The sequence below is a fragment of the Canis lupus genome, chromosome 1 (genome assembly GCF_003254725.2).
Source record: "Canis lupus dingo isolate Sandy chromosome 1, ASM325472v2, whole genome shotgun sequence".
Classification (NCBI taxonomy): domain Eukaryota; kingdom Metazoa; phylum Chordata; class Mammalia; order Carnivora; family Canidae; genus Canis; species Canis lupus.
The window spans coordinates 81,511,611-81,531,528 of record NC_064243.1 but is presented as its reverse complement, the minus strand read 5'-3'; the positions used below and the strand labels follow the sequence as shown (position 1 = coordinate 81,531,528).

General features: G+C 34.1%; 1 protein-coding gene across 8 annotated transcripts in view; it reads left to right on the top strand.

The window, feature by feature from the left end:
* The window catches only part of VPS13A (vacuolar protein sorting 13 homolog A), a 235,415-nt gene that overhangs the window by 8,265 nt on the left and 207,232 nt on the right, over positions 1–19,918 (top strand). For all 8 annotated transcript variants that reach the window (XR_007400987.1, XR_007400992.1, XM_025423277.3 and 5 more), the window contains exons 2-5: positions 9,546–9,589; positions 11,757–11,799; positions 14,485–14,580; positions 15,049–15,150. Coding sequence is in view for 6 of the 8 variants with exons in the window: in XM_025423277.3 (XP_025279062.3) it covers positions 9,546–9,589; positions 11,757–11,799; positions 14,485–14,580; positions 15,049–15,150 (285 nt within the window). In the remaining 2 variants the exon portion in view is untranslated. The remainder of the gene's footprint in view (positions 1–9,545; positions 9,590–11,756; positions 11,800–14,484; positions 14,581–15,048; positions 15,151–19,918) is intronic.

Here is a 19,918-nt window from a genome sequence, read left to right as displayed (position 1 = left end):
TTTTTTTTTTTTTATCCATTGTGTCGTTTTGTCTTTAATTGGTATATTCAAACCATTTATACTTAAAGTAATTATAGTTGGGTTAATGGATAGCTATTGCATTTGTAGCTCTTTTCTATTTCTTGCATGAATGTCTTTTTAAAATCTTCCTCTTTTTCTGCCTCTCTTGGTTTTGAGTATTTTCTATAATTTTTTCTTCTAAGACATTAATTATAACTCATTTTTTTGGTGGGGGGAGGGAATGCCTTAAAATTGCAGTATGCGTTTAAAACTAAGTCCAATCAAATAAAGCTGTATTGCTTCATAGATAGTGGAGTTACATTTTAACAGTATTCCATACCATTCCTTTTATTTTTTATAACATTGTTATCATTCATTTCACTTATCCATAAGCTGTAATCACCCACTGTGCTATTGTTACTATTTTGAATAGTGTTCCATTAGATCGTTAATAGTGAGGAAAATAAAAAGCTTAGTTTTACCTTCATTTCTTTTCTTAATGCTTATTTATTTTTTAAAGATTTTATTTATTTATTCGAGAGAGAGAGAGAGAGAAGAGAAGAGAGAGGGGCAGAGACACCGGCAGAGGGAGAAGCAGGCTCCATGCAGGGAGCCCGATGTGGGACTCTCCCAGGACCCTGGGATCATGACCTGAGCCAAAGGCAGATGCTGAACCACTGAGCCACCCAGGCGTCCCCCTACTCTGTGAAAACTTTTAACATTTCTTGCAGAGGAGGTCTGGCAACAAATTCCATCAGTTTTTGTTTGAGAAAGTATTTTTTTATACCACCACTTTAAGAAAATTGTGGTAAGATATAAAATTATCTTAACACTATTTTTAGTTTCAGGTATATAGCATATAGATTCAACAATTCTGTACATTACTCAGTGCTCATCTTCAGTGTGGTCACCATCTGTCATCACCAAACAACATTTTTGCAACATGATGGATTATATTCCTTGTGCTATGCTTTTCATTTCTACCACTTATTTTATAACTGGAACTTTGTACTTGATTGCCTTCACCTATTTTACCTATCCCTCTCCCCACCTACTTTTCTTCTGGCAGCCATCCATTTGTTCTCTGTATTTAAGAGTCTTTTTGTTTTCTTTTTTAGGTTCTAGGTATAAGTGACAGCATGGTATTTGTCTTCCTTTGACTTAGTTTTGCTTAGTATACCCTTTAAGTCCATCCGTATTGTCACAAATGGCAAGGTCTCATTCTTTTTTTTATTTATTTTATTTTATTTTTTATTTATTTATGATAGTCACAGAGAGAAAGAGAGAGGCGCAGAGACATAGGCAGAGGGAGAAGCAGGCTCCATGCACCAGGAGCCCGATGTGGGATTCGATCCCAGGTCTCCAGGATCGTGCCCTGGGTCAAAGGCAGGCGCCAAACCGCTGCGCCACCCAGGGATCCCGGTCTCATTCTTTTTTATGACTGAATAATAATCTGTATGTGGGTGTGGATGTGTGTATCCATTCATTTATTGATGAATATTTAGGTTGCTTCCATATGTTAATTATTATTAATAATGCTGCAGTAAATATAGAGGTTCATGTATCTTTTTGAATTAGTGTCTTTATGGTTTTTTTTTGGGGGGGGGTGTAAATACCCAATAGTGGAATTACTGGATCATATGGTATTTCTATTTTTAATTTTTTGACGAACTTCCATATGGTTTTCCATAGCAGCTGCACCAATTTACATTCCTACCAACAATGTAGGAGGGTTCCTTTTTCTCCACATCCTCACTAACACTTATTTCTTGTCTTTTTTTTTTCCCCCTAAAGATTTTATTTACTTGAGAGAGAAAGAGAGAGCATGAGGAGGTGGGGAAGAGGAGCAGAGGGAGAGGGAAAAAGCAGACTCCCCATAGAGCAGTGAATCTGATAGGGAGGAGGCTGATCCCAGGACCCTGAGATCATGACCTGAGCCAAAGCCAGCCTCTTAACTGATTGAGCCACCCAGGTGCCCCTCTTGTCTTTTTGAGTCTAACCTTTCTGACAGGTGGGAAATAATATCTTTGTTGTTGTTGTTTTAAAGATTTTATTTATTTACTCATGAGAGATAGACAGAGAGAGAGAGAGAGAGAGAGATTGATTGAGAGGCAGAGGGAGAAGCAGGCTCCATGCAGGGAGCCTGAGTCTCTCAGCCTGAAGGCAGCACTAAACCACTGAACCACCCGGGCTGCCCTCTTACTTGGTTTTGATTCACATTTACCTGATGGTGAGTGATATTGAGCGTCGTTTCATGTGTCTGTTGGTCATCTGTAAGTCATCTTTGAAAACCTGTTCCTTAAGGTCCTCTGCTGTTTTTAATTGGATTATTATTAGTATTTTTGGTGTTCTATTGTATAAATTTTTTTATATATCTTGGATATTAATTCTTCACTAGATATATCATTAGAAAATATCTTCTCTCATTCTGTAGATTGCCTTTTTGTTGATGGTTTCCTTTGTTATGCAAAAACCTTTTATTTTGGTGTAGTGCCAATAGTTTATTTTTGCGTTTTGTTTTCCTTGCTTTAGGACATTATACCTAGAACAATGTTTCTATGGTGATGTCCAAGAAAATACTGCTTGTAGTTTCTTCCAGGAGTTTTATGATTTCAGGTCCTGCATTTTAGGTCTTTAATCCACTTTGAGTTATTTTTATGTATGGTGTAAGAAAGTGTTCCATCTAGGTTCATTCTTTTTCAGTAGCTGTCCACTCTTCCCAGCACCTTTTGATGAAGAAGCTGTCTTCCCTCCATTGTATATTCTTGTTTCCTTTGTGGTAGATTAATTCACCATATAGGCATGGGTTTATTTCTGGGCTCTCTATTCTGTTCCATTGATCTGTGGGTCTGTTTTTGTGCCAGTATCGTACTGTTTTGATTAGTACCACTTCATAGTATAACTTGAAACCTGAGATTCGGTACCATCAGCCTTGTTCTTTCTCAAGATTGCTTTGGCTATTTGGGCTTATAGTGGTTCCATACACATTTTAGGGTTATTTGTTTTAGTCTTTTGAAAATGATGATGATGTTGGCATTTTGATAGGAATTGTGTTGAACCTATTGATTGCATTTTGTAATGACATTTTAAGATATTCTGACCCATGAGCATGGACTATTTTTCCATTTGTTGATGTCGTCTTCAGTTTGTTTCATTAGTGTTTTATAGTTTTCAGAGTACAGGTCTTTTACCTCTTTGGTTAGGTTTATTTGTAGGTATTTTATTTTTGGTGAAATTGTAAATGGAATTGTTTTCTTAATTTCTTTTTCTTCTACTTTGTATTAGTGTGTAGAAATACAGTAGATTTCTGCATATTAACTTCGTATCCTGTAAGTTTACTGAATTTATCAGTTCTAATAATTCTTTTGATGGAATTTTTAATGTTTTCTATATCAATATCCTGTCTTCTGCAAGTAATGAAATTTTACTTCTTCTTGCTAATTTGAATGCCTTTTATTTCCTTATCTTGTCTGATTCCTGCAGTTAAGAGTTCCATTATTATGTTGAATAAAAGTGGTGAGAGTGGACATCCTTGTCTTATGCATGGTCTTAAGAGAAATGCTCAGTTTTTCACCAGTGAGCATGATGTTAGCTATGGGCTTTTTGTATATGGCCTTTATTATGTTGAATCTATTTTGTTTTATTGATAATGGATGTTGCATTTTGTAAAATGTTTTTTTTTTTCTGTATTTACTGAGATCATCATAAGGCTTTTATCCCTTCTCTGGTTATTTATTTATTTATTTATTTATTTATTTATTTTATTTATGATAGTCACACACAGAGAGAGAGAGAGAGAGGCAGAGACACAGGCAGTGGGAGAAGCAGGCTCCATGTACCGGGAGCCTGACGTGGGACTCGATCCTGGGTCTCCAGGATCGCGCCCTGGGCCAAAGGCAGGCGCTAAACTGCTGCGCCACCCAGGGATCCCTTTTATTTATTATTTATTATTTATGTTTATTTTTTTTTACCTTCTCTGGTTAATGTGATATATCACATTGATTGATTTGTGAATATTAAACCACCCTTTTGTCTCTTGTATAACTTACTCAATTGTGGTCCGTGATTTTTTTTTTTTCTTTAAGGTATTGTTGCATTTGGTTTGCTAATATTTTGTTGAGGATTTCTACATCTATGTTCATCAGTAATATTGGCTTGTGGTTTTCTTTCTTTTTTTTTTTTTTTTTAAAGATTTTACTTATTCATGAGAGAGACTGAGAAAGAGGCAGAGACGTAGGCAGAGGGGGAAGCAGGCTCCCCGTGGTGAGCCTGATGTGGGACTCCCATCCCAGGACCCCTTTGCATTCCTATGGTGTCAGTTATTTTCATGTTAACCATTTTTAAGTGTACAATTCAGAGGCATTAAGTGTATTCATGTTGTATAGCTATCACCACCATCCATCTCTTTTCATCTTGCATAACTGAAACATTGTGCCTATTGAGGAATAACTACTCATTTTCCCTACTCTCATCTCCTGGCAACTATTATTCTATTTCCTATCTCTGTGAATTTGACTATACAAGCAAGACACCTCATATAAGTGTTATCATATAACATTTATCTTTTTGTGTTTGGCTTATTTTACTACCTACAATGTCTTCAAGGTTCATCTCTGTTATATTGTATATCAGAATTTCATTCATTTTTAAAGCTGAACAATATTAAATGTATATGCCACATTTTGTTTCTCCATTCATTTGTAAATAGACACATAGATTGCTTCCACCTTTTGGCTATTTTGAATCATGGTGCTACAAACATGAGCATGGAAATATACCTTTGAGTCCCTGCTTTCAAATATTTTGGTATATACTCACAAGTGGGATTGCTGGGTTTATATATGTTGGGGTTTTTTTTTTTTTTTTTTTTTTTTTTTTTTAGTTTTTTGAGGAACTATCCTATTGCTTTCCATATGCACTATTTTAGATTTTCACTGATTGTGCACAAGGGTTCTAATTTCTCCACATTCTCAGAAACTTGTTATTTTCTGTTTTGTTTATAGTAGCCATCCCCCTCCCATGGATGTGAGGTATTATCTTGTTTATTTCACTTCCATTTCTCTGATGATTAGTTCTGTCAAACATCTTTCCTTTTGGTTCATGGCCATTTGTAGGTCTTTGAAAAAAAATGTCTTTTTGAAGACCTTTTGGCCATCCTTTATTTAATTGGGTTGCCTTTTTTAAAAATTGAGTTTTAGGAGTTTATATATTATGAATATCGACCTTTTATCAGATACGTGATTTGAAAATACTGTTGCCTTTTAACTGTTGATAATGTTCTATGATGCACAAAAGTTTTTAATTTTGATGAAGTCCAGATCATTGTTTTGTTGCTTCCTGTGTTTTTGGTGTCAAATCCATCCAAAAGAAATCATTGCCAAATCAACTATAATGGGACTTTTCATCTATACTTTTCTCTTAAATTTTTTATAGTTTTAGATCTGAATTTTGAGTCTTTGATCTACTTTCAGTTAATTTTTGGGATGGTGCATGGTAATTCAACTTCCTTCTTTTTTAAATGAATATCATTTTCCAATACTTTTTGGTAACCTTTCCAAGTTAAGTAGTCTTGGCAGCCCTGTCAGCATCATTTGCCTGTATATGTGAGAATTTATTTCTTTGCTCTCTGTTCTATTCCATTGGTCTACCTGTTTGTATACTGGTGCCACACTGTTTTGATTACTATGTTTTTGTATTAAATTTTGAAATTAGGAAGAGGGAGACTTCCAATTTTTCTTCACCCCTCTTTTTTAAAAGATTATTTTAACAATGGGGGTGTCCCTTGTGATTCCGCATTAATTTAAAGATGGATTTTTTGATTTCTACAAAAACTGGGATTTTAATGTGGGTTGTATTGACTCTGTAGTTTTCTTTGAGTAGTATTGTCATCTTAACAATATTAAGTCTTCCAGTCTATGAGCATGTCTTCCTGGTTGTATGTGCCTTTAATGTCCTTCAGGAGTATTTTATAGTTTGAAGGTACAAATCATTCACCCCTGTGGCTAAGTTTATTCCCAAATATTTTATTATTTACTGTGATATTTTAAATGGAATTGTTTCTTGATTTTTATTTTGGACTATTCATTGTTAGTATAAAGAAACAACTGATTTTTGTGTTTTGATTTTGTATTTGGCAATATTGCAGAATTCATTTATTCTAGCATTTTTTTATGGTGAATTTAGGATTTTCTTCACATAAGATTATGTTGTTAGTGAATAGAGATAATTTTACTTCTTCCTTTCCAACGTGGATGCCTTTTACTTTGTCCACTTGCTTTGGCTAGGACTTTCAGTACTATGTTTAATGAAATTGGCAAAAGCCTGCACCCTTTTTTTGTTCCTGATGAGGAAAAGACCTGTTTTTCACTATTGAATATGATCACTGTGAGTTTATAATGTGTGGCTTCTGTTATATTGAGGTTGTTTTCTTTTAATCCTAATATATTGAGTGTTTTTTCATGAAAGTGTATTGAAAAATTTCTAATGCTTTTTCTTCATTGATTGAGATGATCATATGTTTTTATCCCCCCTTCATTTTGTTAATGTGGTGTATTACATTGATTTTTTCTTATGTTAAACCATCCTTGCCTTCTAGAAGTAGTATTAGGTCATGGTGTATAATCCTTCTAATGTACTGTTAAATTTTCTTTGCTAATATTTTGTTGAAGATTTTTGTGCCAGTATTCACTGGGGGTAATGATCTGTAATTTCCTTGTGGCATCTTTGTGTGGTATCAGATTAATGCTGACCTCATAGATGGCATTTGGAAGTATTTTCCTTCTCCTTAGTTTTTTGGAAGAGTTTGAGAAATGTGTTTTTCTCAAAAGTTTGGTAGACTTCACCAGTGAAACCATTTTGTCGTGGACTTTTGTTGTTGGGAGGCTTTTGATTAGTGATTAAATCTCCTTACTTATTATAGGTCTGTTCTGATTATCTATTTCTTTATGATTCATTACTGGTAGGGTATGTTTTTCTAGGAATTTATCCATTTCATCTAGGGTATCTAATTTGTTGATGTATAGTTTTTCATACTACTCTTTTATAATCTTTTATTTTTTCTGTAAAATTGGTAGTATTCCCTCTTATATTCTTGATTTTAATTATTTTTTCTCTCTTTCTTGGTTCCTCAAAAATACAAACTAACTTTTGGTCTCATCAGTTTTCTCTATTGGGTTTTTTGTTCTCATTTTAGTTCTCTCTGTTCCCCGCCCCCCCCCCCAAAAGATTTTACCTATGTATTCATGAGAGACACAGAAAGAGAGAGAGAGAGAGAGAGAGACAGAGACAGAGACAGAGACAGGGAGAAGCAGGCTCCACGCAGGGAGCCTGATGTGGGACTCTATCCCAGGTCTCCAGGATCCAGCCCCGGGCTGAAGGTGGCGCCAAACCACTGAGCCACCCGGGCTGCCCAGTTCTCTCTGTTCTAAACTTTATTACTCTTGTAGCTTGGGCTTAGTTAATCTCTTCCTATTTTAAAGTGTAAATTTAAGGTGTTAATTTATTTTTTAGTGTAAACACTTAGAGCTGTAAGTTTTTCTGGGGCTGCCTTTATAGCAGCCTATAAATTTTGGTATGTTATGCTTTCATTTTTATTTTTAAGTTTTTAGGTTTTTCTTGTGATTTTTTTTCATTCATTGGTTGAGAGTGTTAATTTCCACTAATTTGTGGATTTCTCAGTTTTAGTTCCATAGATTTTAATTCCATTGTTATCAGAAAAGATACCTTTTAGGATTTCAGCTTCTTAAAATTTATTCAGATATTTTTTTTTTGTTGCCTAATATATGGCCCATCCTGAAGAATGTTCCATGACACTTGAGAAAATTGTGTTCTGCTCTTGTTGAGTAGAACGTTTCATATGTTTTTAAAGTTCCACTTGTTTCCTTTTACATTTTGTTTGTTATTGAAAATTAAATTTTCTAAGTTCTCTGCCTCTATCTTTCCTCCTTTTGGGATTCTTATAAATGCTTATACTGATCCATTGAATGATGCCTCAAGTTTGTTTGCCTCTGTTTACTTTTTTTGAGGAGGGGCATCACTCTACATTTTCAGATGACTTCAAGTTTGCTAATTCGTTCTTTTGTATGTTCAAGTCTGCTTTGGATTGTTCTCTGGTGAATTTTTATTTCAGTTATTCCTTGTACATCTGTCCAGGAATTTGCTTTTTTCTGCTTTCTTTCAAGATTTTTCTTGTTGACCTAATTTACATATAACAATGTGTAAGTTTAAGGTGCACAACACATTGATTTGGTAGTTGTATATTGCAGTATGATTATCACTGTAGTTTCATTAACACCTCTATCATGTCGAATAATCATTTCTTTTTTGTGGTAAGAACATTAAAGATCTAATGTCTTTGCAGTTTTGAAATATGTAATACAGTAGTACTGTTGACTATAATGCATAATGCTGTGCATTAGATCTCCAGAACTTACTCATCTCCTAGTTGCAAGTTTGTATCTTTTAATTTCCCCAGTTCCCTTATATCCTAGCCCCTGGTAACCATGTTCCTACTCTAAGAGTTCAGCTTTTTCAGATTTTACACAAAAACAGTACCATACAATATTTCTCTTTCTGTGTCTGGCTTATCTCAGTAAGCATAATGCCCTTAAAGTCCATCTATGTTGTCACATTGGCAGGATTTCATTCTTTATCATGGCTGAATAATTTCCATTGTGTGTATTTATATCACATCACATCTTTATCCATTCATCTGTTGATGGACAGTTAATATCTTGGCTATTGTGAATAATCAATCCTGTAATAAACATTGGAGGGCAGATATCTTTTCAACGTTTTGTTTTGTTTTTTACTTTGGATATATACCTAAAAGAGGTATTTTGGGATCATATTCAAATTTTTTTTGGTTTTGATCTTCTGCAGTTTGATTATGATACTTGTAGATTTTTTAGTATTTCCATGTCTTATGTTCTCTGAGTTTTTTGCATCTGTGGCTTGGTGTTTTTATCATTAATTTTGGGAGAATTTCTCAGTCATTACTACTTAAAAAATTATTTTTCTTCTCTTTTTTTCCTTCTGGTATTCCCATTATACATATGTTATAGCTTTTACAGTTGTCCTACAACTCTTGGACATTCTGATTAAAATGTTTGTATACATTAACAGTGGGCTATAACTATGGAGTTCAGAATATACAACAAATGATGTTTTGGTCGAACATACATCTTAGACTAAGTTAAAGACTGAGGGTGAGGGACGCCTGAGTGGCTCAGCAGTTGAGCATATGCCTTTAGCCCAGGGCGTGATCCCAGGATCCTGGATAGATTCCCACATTGGGCTCCTTGCAGTGTGCCTCCTCCTCCCTTGGCCTGTGTCTCAGCCTCTCTTTCTCTGTCTCTCATGAATAAATAAATAAAATCTTAAAAAAAAAAAAAGACTGAGGGTGAACTAATAAATGAAATTATAGATTATTTTCTGTTATGCATATTATAATTTTTATATCATTTATAACATTTAAGGATGAAGTATGCCTTATTAAAATGGAAAGCATTGTATATTTTAATTTTATTTAAAAAATTTTTTTTTAGGAGCTGTGGCCTTGAAGAATCTTGAAATTAAAGAAAATGCTCTGGTACGTTTTTTTAAATTTTAAAGTTCTATTTATATATTTTAGAGACAGCATGAATGAGAGTGAAGGAGGTTAGAGGAGTGGGAGAGGGAAAGAGAATCTTCAGCAGACTCTCTGCTGAGTGGGTAACCTGACATAGGGCTTGATTGATCCCATGACCCTGAGATCATGACCTGCCTGAGCTGAAATCAAGAGTTGGACACTTAACACCAACCAACATGCAGGCACCCTTCTGGTAGGTTTTGAGTATAAGAAATTTGTGATTCAGTGCATTTACAACTATATAGACTTCTTGATTTATTTTGTTGTCTTAAGTTATTCAAGTTTGAGAAAATTTTTTGAAAATAATTTTTGCAAAATGAATTTTATACAAAGTGGACTTTGAATCTCAACACAAATTGACAGCGTGATTTTCCTCATTTAAAAATATTTCCAATTTTTTTCTTTTTATATGATTTTATTTTAAATGGTTAATTTCTAATCATCTTCAAATTTTCTTTTAATGACGTGGTAACCACATTTTTTTACCTGAGAATTCAGTGATATTAACTACATTCATGATGTTGTACAACCATCAACCAATATCTTTTCCTGTAACTTTTTTGTTAGGTCATAGGAAACCCAATAACCATTAAGAAACAACTTCCATTCCTGCTCCTTGTAGACCCTGTTAACTATTTCTTGTAGCTCATATAAGTGAAATCATGCTATGTTTGCCATGTTGTATTTGCATACCTCACTTAGGATAATTCCTTTAAGGTTTGTCCATGTTGTTGTTTGTATCAGAACATCATTTCTTTTTGTGGCTGCATAATATCCCACTATATCTGTATGCCACATTTTGTTTATCCATTCATATGTTGATGGACAGTTGAGTTTCTTCTGCATTTTGGCTTTTGTGAGTAACGCTGGTATAACATTTGCAATATGCATATCTGTTCAGTTCCTTATTTTTAGTTCCTGTGGGTAAATACCTATCAGTGGAATTCCTGGATTTTATGGTAATTTTATGTTTAGCTTTTTCAAGAACTGCATTCTTGTTTTCCATGGTAGTTGAACCATTTTATATTCCACCACCAACATATGTAATTTCCACTTTATCCACATCCTTGCTAACATTTATTTTTTTAATGTTCTTTTTAAAAAGTTTTAAGTGTACTCCTCAGTGTGGGACTTGAACTCATGACCCAAAGATCAAGAGTCACATGCTCTACTGACTGATCCAGCCAGGCACTATTTTTTGTTTTTTTGATAATACCCATTTTTAAAAAATATTTTATTTATTTATGAGAGACAGAGAGAGAGAGAGAGAGAGAGAGGCAGAGACACAGGCAGAGGGAGAAGCAGGCTCCATGCAGGGAGCCCAATGCAGGACTCGATCCCGGGTCTCCAGGATCAGGCCCTGGGCGGAAGGTGGCGCTAAATCGCTGAGCCACTTGGGCTGCCCAACTTCATCCCATTCTTTATGTTGCCTTATGCCTCTGTTGACAGTATCCTTTGATGCACTAATGTTTTTAATTTGGTGAAATTTCATCTGGTTTTCTTTTTCTTTTGTTGGCTGTGTCATTGATATGATCCAAGAAATCATTGCCAGATCTAGTGTCAAGATTTTACCATGTTTTCTTCTAAGGGTTTTGTAGTTTTGGTTCTAATGTTTAGGTCTTATGTCCATCTTGAGTTAATTTTTATATATAGTTATAAGGTAAGGGTCTAACCTCATTCTTTTGTGTGTGGATATCCAGTTTCCTAAGCACCACTTTTTGAAAAGGTTGTCCTTTTCCCCGTTGGATGGGGAGAAATTTGGGGGTGGGGATATTTTTTGCAAAATGGCATATTAACCTCCCTACAAGTTAGTTCACTTAGTTCAGTGAAATTCCTCACCTCTGTTACCCCCACCCCATACAATGTAAAAGCAGTATGATTTTTGGCATGAGTGACTTAGGTGGTCTGTATTACTGTAGAACTATCCCTTTTTTTATTTAAAAATGATCAGTCTTCCTGAATTTTGTGGATTGAAAATAATATTATAATTGTGTATCTATAAATTTAATATTTGAGGACAAAGAGAAGGTGTAGGTTAACTTACACACTTTAAATAATTTTGGGAAGAAAATAGTCTGTTTTGTTGGCCTGTATATGTACTAATATTTTATATATGATGTTTTTGTAGAGTCAACTGGATGTACCATTTAAAGTTAAAGTTGGTCATATAGGTAAGCTGTGCTGCTTATTTGAATGTCCTCCTGGTTGGGCATACAATAAGAATGATATGCTTAGTATGTCTTTAATTTGATATTTTTAATGTTTCTGCATTAATCAAAAATCATGGAGAACTTAGGTGGGTAACTTAAAATTACTGTGTGGTCCGTATACCCTTGTTTAAAAACTATGAAATTATATATCTTATTAGGTGTTAAAATGAGCTAATCCACAGGGAATGTATTAAATCTAATAGCATAACTGTCTGTCTTGGTTTCTTAGGTTTCTGACTAGTGATTGCTATATTCTCATTGACCATGGATATATGGTGTAAGGAGTCAGGTCTAGATCATCTAGGCAGTGCGGCCAGAAACTTAGTTTCTGAGGTTGTTTGCATACCTCTCCTACCTCTCCTCTGTCCTAGTAGCTGTCATTCTTTCTTTTTTTTTTTTTCCTTTAGAGAGTGAGCGTTTTTTTATTCTTTATTTTTAATTAATTAATTAAATAATTCATTCATTCATTCATTCATAGACACAGAGAGAGAGGCAGAGACACAGGCAGAGGGAGAAGCAGGCTCCATGCAGGGAACCCGATGTGGGACTCGATCCCGGGTCTCCAGGATCACACCCCAGGCTGCAGGCGGCGCTAAATGCTGTGCCACCGGGGCTGCCCGCAGCTGTCATTCTTTAATATGATTATTTTTTTTCTTGTACTAGACAACAAGTTTCTTAAGTCAATTTTATTTTTATTCTTACTACTAGTACAATACGTGGCATATAATAAGGATAAAATTTGTTGAGTGAAAGAAATACACATTTTCAAATGAGCAGTATAGGGTTACAACTAGTTTTAATGCTATTTTTTTTAAAGATTTTATTTGAGGAGGATGGGGAATGAGAGGGAGAGAGTGGTAGGGAGAGGGAATCTTCAAGCCAGCCCAAGCCAAAACCAAGAGTTGGAGGCTCAACTGACTGAGGTGCCCCTTCCCTTGCTGCTATTAGATGTTGTTAATCTCAACTGATCTTTCAACTTTTTTTCATTTAGCATGTAGAATTACACATATAGCAAATGTAAATATATACATATTTTTAAAGCATTTGTATTTGAAAGATTTTTAGGATTGCCTTTGTTTATATTTTTGTGTATTTTCCAAATTTTCTAGGAGTCTATACCTTATAATGGGAGGAAAAAAACTGTTTTTGTTTTTAAAATTTACTGGTGAAAATGGTAAATTAGTAACTTTGTGTTTCTTTGATTACTTTAATGCTATTTTGTTACTGTTCTCTGTTTTGTTTATTTACTCTTGGATTATTAATATATGTGTGTATAAGCAGTCTACCTGGTAGATTTATAAATTGTATCAGATTTATCACAATTATTTTTTTCTAATGTGTTAATTTCATTCTGGTTATATTTTAGACCATACACAGATTTGAAATGGGTGCTATCTTCTCTGATTTAAACACTCAGAAAATCATCCATTTCTTATAAATCAGATCGTTTGTTTTATTCTGGATTGACATAAAATGAAATCTTTTTTTTTAAATATATTTTAATTTTAAAAAAAAATTTATTTATGATAGTCACAGAGAGAGAGAGAGAGAGAGGCAGAGACATAGGCAGAGGGAGAAGCAGGCTCCATGCACTAGGAGCCCGACGTGGGATTCGATCCCGGGTCTCCAGGATCATGCCCTGGGCCAAAGGCAGGCGCCAAACCGCTGCACCACCCAGGGATCCCTATAAAATGAAATCTTTTACTCATTTGGATTTTTTTTAAACATGGAATTTTGGGGTTATGTGATGGGATAAATCTAGGTAGATTTTTTTTCCCTTCCCCAAAAGCTAGCCAGTTAATGCAACTGTCATGTCGGTAATCTTTCCCTTTCTAGTCATGGCAGCTATTTCTAAATGAAGAGACTCATGGTTTATAAAAAGTCTTGAAGAATTTAAAAACTATTACGGATATTTTCTTTTTTTTAATCACCTCCCCCTTACTTCTATTATGGAAATACTCTAAATTCACAAGATAGAATCAATATAATGAATACTTTACATCACATTTTTTAGTTTTAAGAAGTCTAATGCTTTAAAAAATACTTTGCTTTTGGATTGTAGTAAAACATTTTCACTGAGTTTGAATGGTTTTCTAATCTTGTCCATAACCCTTGATTATTACCATAGAAATCTGCACATACATTCACTGAATGTTGATAATCATAAACACATGTTATGTTTGTATATATGTATATGTAGTCTCTGAAAAATACACTCAATTTTACTCTGTGGAAAATACACTTACATATATGAGATATACAGTAAATTTTATAGACTATCTTTTGAAAGTGTTATGTAAATTCTTATAGTGATTTAGAGTAATAATTGGAGAAATCAAAGTTATACCAAAGATTATTGGTTAATGGCAGAAAAGCATTGTTACATTTGTGTTGCAGATTGCTGTAAATAGAAACTTGTAAATTTTTAGAATATCATTTAGTAGTAGATTTTCCAACAGTACTAATACAAATAATTTCAGATTATTACAACAAAGGCTTTTATTGTTTTTGGTTGTAAAACAGCTTTCTGTAAAGTGACTCGTTTGTTATTTTGTTACTTCTACTAATGCCTGACAGACAATAGGCTGGAAGTAAATACAATTGAATGAATAATATTTTTTGTCCTTTTTAAAAAACATCATGTAGGTAATCTTAATCTTATAATTCCATGGAAAAACCTGTATACTCAACCAGTTGAAGCTGTTCTGGGAGACATCTATTTACTCATAGTGCCTTCTTCTAGTAAGTCAAATTTTAAACGTTGGAAATTTAAGTACTTTTATTTGTGGTTGGAAAAATCTTTGATAATTATGTTAAAAATACTTCTGATAAGTTTTTTGGGATACTTTTATATTTATTTTAAAAGACTCTATTTGAGTGAGAGAGTGAGTGAGTGAGAGAGGGAGCAGGAGCAAGGGGAGGAGCAGAGGAAGAAGAAGGAAACTCTGCTGAGCAGGGAGCCTCACTCCCTGCTCCATCCCAGGACACTGGGATCCTGACCTGAGCTGAAGGCAGTTGCTTAACTAACCGCCCACCACCTAGGTGCCCTGCTCTGAGGTACTTCTATATTTAAATTAGCATTTGGAAACTCAAATTAAATTGGTTTTCACTGTAAATTTTTACAGATTTTGAATTAGTGATTATTTTCAACTCAAGGATATTTTTGAAAGAGTATAAAGTAATTAAATATTCGTTTTATGCTTCCTGTAGAAATAAAATACGATCCTTTAAAAGAAGAAAAACAACTCTTGGAAGCAAAACAGCACGAACTGAAACGAATAGAAGAAGCCAAACAAAAAGTAGCTGATCAAGGTAAAGAAAGAAAACAGTAAATAAAAATGGTAATAAAAAACCGAGGAAAGACAAATACTTATCATTTGAATATTACTTTTCTCTGGAGGCATTGAAATTATTTAACAAATATGAAGGAATCTTATTACGTGGGGAATTTTAACGTGGTTTTGTATTTTATTATGTTTACAGAAATTTTACTTATAGAAACTTACCTTATGACAAATAATATACCTACCTTATGAGGGTAAGGTTAGTTTTTAACTGTAATAATTAATTTCATCAAGTATATTTTGTTTTCTAGCTTTCTAAAAAAAAATCCCCTATATCAATTCTTAACCTTTTGGAGGTACTTAGTCCTTTGATATATTTGTTTTCCTAAATCTGTTTGTTTATTCTCTGGGTTCATATCCTTTCCTATTTAGCCTAGACCAAAGTCCATTACTTCAACCCTTTTCTCAGTGGAGGAGCTGTCCTGCAGAAAACTAATTCCTTTCCCCTTCTGCAGTGGTCACTATCACCAGGTACTTTTTGTACTCTGTTCTCTCTGGTAAAGCTTTCTCCTTAGCATGTAAATATGCTGCAGCCTGTCTTATCTTCAAACACAAAATGATCTTCCTAACCTAGTTATCTGTTTATATCTTCTGTTATTGTAAGCATCTTAAAAAAGTGTATACTTATATCACCAACCTTGCCATGTATTTTTTTTTCCAATAAAAAAAGTAAAATCTAATAATAAACATTTAACCTCTTGACAAAGAGGTAGAAGCTTTAAAGGAGATTTAATACAATTTTTGGTCACACTTCTTGTAATTGTTTCTTCTCTCAGTTCTTTCATATCCTGTGTAGTTGTTCACTAACATCCCCAATCATCTTTTCTTTTAATTTTTTTTTTTTACTGTGGCATACATATAATAGAGTTTACCATCTTAATAATTTTTAAGTGTACAGCTCCCTGGTATTAAGTACATTTATAAATGTTGTGCAACCATTACTACCATCCATCTTCATGTCTCTCTCCTTGTAAAATTGAAACGTTATACCCATTAAACAATAACCCACCCATTCCACCCCCCTCACTTCCAACCTCTGGCAACCACAATTCTACTTTCTTGTCTATCGTTTTGAATACTCTGAGTACTACATATAAGTGGAATCCTATAACTTGTCTTTTTCCAATTGGCTTATTTCACTTAGCATCATGTCTTCAAGATTTGTCCATGTTGTAGCATATGTCAGAATATTTAGCTGAATATATGTCAGAATATTTAGCTGAATATTCCATTTTTTGTATATATCACATTTTGCCCGTTCACCCATCAGTGGACACTTGGGTTGTTCCTGTGCTTTAGCTATTGTGATTAATGCTGCTCTGAACATGGGAGTACGAATATTTCTTTGAGATTGCTTTCAGGTTTTTTTGAGTATGTACACAGAAGTGGAGTTGCTGGATCTGTAGTAATTGTACTATTTATTGACTTTTTGAGGGATCACTATACCGTTTTCAACAGGGTCTTGTATGATTTTACATTTTCACCAACAGTGCACAAAGGTTCCAATTCCTTCACATCCTTGCCTGTGGTGGTTATTTTGTCTTTTTTTTCATGGTAGCATCCTAATGGAGATGAAGTGGCATCTCTTTTCACATGCTTATTGGCCATTTGTATATCTTCTTTGGAGAAGTGTCTATTTGTATATCTTTTTTGGAGAAGTGTATATCTTCTTGGAGAAGTATCTTTTGCTCATCTTTTAATTGGGTTGTCTTTTTTGTTTTTGTTGGGTGGTAGGAGTTCTTTATGTATTCTGGATGTTAACCCCTTACTAAATACATGATCTGCAAGTTTTATCCCATTCTTTGTGTAACTATTCTGTTGATAGTGTCCTATGCACAAAATTTTTAAATTTCCATGAAATTCATTTTGTCATCTTCTATTGCTTGTGCCTTGGTGTCCTATGCAAGAAATCATTGCCAAATCCAGTATCATGCAGCTTTGGTCCTATATTTTCCTCTAAGAGTTTTAAAGTTATAGGTCTTTAATTAATTAATTAATTAATGATTTTATTTATTCATGAGAGAGGGAGAGAGAGAGAGAGGCAGAGACACAGGCAGAGAGAGAAGCAGGCTCCATGCAGGGAGCCCAATGTGGGACCTGATCCCCAGACTCTAGGATCACACCTTAGGCCGAAGGCAGGCACCCAACCACTGAGCTACCCTGAGACCCCTTAGGTCTTAAATTTAAATCTTAGTTACATTTTGAGTTAATTTTTGTATATATTTGTAGATAAGGCTCCAACTTTATTCTCTTGCTGTGGATATCTTGATATCCAGTCTTCCCAGCATCATTTATTAAAATTACTATCCATTCCTGATTGAATAGTCTTGGCCCCTTTTAAAAAATCATTTGACTATATATGCAAGGGTTTATTCTGTGTGCTCAGTTCTATTTCATTTGTTTACATGTCCGCATGACAGTACCACTTTGTTTTGATTACTGTAGCTGTGTTGTAAATATTAAAATCAGGAAATGTGTAAGTCTTTCAGCTTTGTTCTTTTTCAAGATTGTTTTTTGCTCTGTGAGAGCCCCTTGAGATTCCTTATGAATTTTAGAATGCGTTTTTCTGTTTCTTCATAAAGTATAATTGGGATTTTCATAAGGATTGCTTTGAATCCATGGATTGTTTTGGGTAGTGTTGACATACTAACAGTGTTTTTCAATCCATGAACTTGGAATGTGTTTCCCTCTGTTTATATCTTTTAAAATATCTTTTGATACGGTTTTGTAATTTTTAGTGTACAAATCTTTTACTTCCTTGGTTCTGTTAGTCTCAAAGTTATTTTTTTTTCTTTTTGATGCTTGTTTCTGTTTCTGTGATTTCCCTCCTCAGATTCTTCATTGTTAGGGAATTAATACGAAATTGATTTTTTAATTTTTTTTGGAGAGTAAGAGAGAGTGTGTGTGTGCATGTATGCGAGCGTGGGGAGGGGCAGAGGGAGAAGGACAGAAAGAATCCCAAGCAGGCTCTATGTTCAACATGGAGCTCAAGGCAGGGCTCAATTTCATGACCCTGAGATCACGACCTGAGCTGAAATTAGGAGTTGGTTCCTCAACCAACTGAGCCACTTTGGCACCCCTGCAATTGATTTTTTTGTGTTGACTACTTTGCTGAGTTTATTGGTTTTAACAGTTGCTTTGTTGGGTAGTTAGCATTTTCTTCATATAAGATCATATTGTCTATGAACAGAAATAATTTTACTCCTTCCTTTCTGATTAGGATGCCTTTTGTTTCTTTTTCTCTTGTAATTACTCTGGCTATACTTTCCAGTATTATGTTGAATAAAAATGAACAAAACTGGACATTTTTGCTGTCTCTGATTTTTCAAGGGAAAGCTTTCAGCCTTAACATTAAGTATGATGTTTGATGTGGGCTTTTTCTAGATGATCTTTATTATGTTGAGGTAGTTTCTTTCTAGTCCTAGTTTGTTGACTCCTTATTATGAAAGTATTGAAGTTTGTCAAATATTTTTTCTTCATTAATTGAGATGATCATATATATATATATATATATATTTTTTTTTTGGTAAATGTGGTATAGTACATTGATTTTGATATATCTACTCATCCTTCCAGTCTAGCAATAAATTGTGAGTCATGGCACATAATCTTCTTAACGTGCTGTTGAATTTTATTTGTTGGTATTTTAGTATTTGCATCAATACTTATCAGGTAAATCTGTAGTTTTCTTGTAGTGTCTTTGTGAAGCTTTGATATCAGATCAATGCTGACCTCATACATTGAGTTTGGAATCTTTAATTTTTTTTGAGGAGTTTGAAAAGATTGATGTTTTTATTTAAGTGTTTGGTAGAATTCATCAGTTAAGCCATCAGTTCCAGGGCTTTTATTTGTCATGAGAGTTTAGGTCACTGATTCAGTTTCCTTACCAGTTATATGTATATTCAAATTTTTAATTTCTTTGTAATTTTGTCTTGGTAGTTTTGTGGTTCTAGGAGTTCCTTTCATCTAGTTAATCCAGTTTGTTAGCATGCAGTTATTCATAGTATTTATAATCCTTCTTAGGTCTGTAGCATTTGTAGTAATATTCCCACTCTTACATGTTATTTTGGTATTTGGAGTCTTTTTTCTTTTTTTCTTGGTCCACTTAGTCCACTTAGATATTTTTCAGTTTTGTTGACCTTTTCAAAAAACCAACTTCAAGGCACCTGTGAGTGGCTCAGTGGTTGAGCATCTGCCTTTGGCTCAGGTTGTGATCGCTGGGTACTGGGATCAAGTCCTGCCATCAGGCTTGCCGCGGGGAACCTGCTTTCTCCCTCTGCCTATGTCTCTGCCTCTCTGTATGTGTCTCTCATGAATAAATAAATAAAATATTTAGAACAAAACAAACCCAATTTCAGGTCTCATTTGTTTTCTATTGGTTTTATATTTAGGTTACCTCTACTTAAATCTTAATTTTCTCTTCTAGCTTTTGATTTAGTTTGTCCTTTTTTCCCCTAGTTGTTTAAGTTGTAAGGTAAGTTATTTTAAGAACTTTTTGTTTTTTATAGCTATAAATTTCCTTTTTAATACTTTTTTATTGTGTCCCATAAGTTTTGGTATGCTACATTTTTGTTTTCATATCTCTGTTGTTTAATTTCCCTTATGATTTATTCTGTGATCCATCGGTGATTTTAAGTTTGTTTTAATTTCCACAAACATGTGAATTTTCCAATTTAATTTCTGTGTTTTATTTCTGACTTTATTCTGATGTGGTCCGAGATGATACTTTGCTTGGT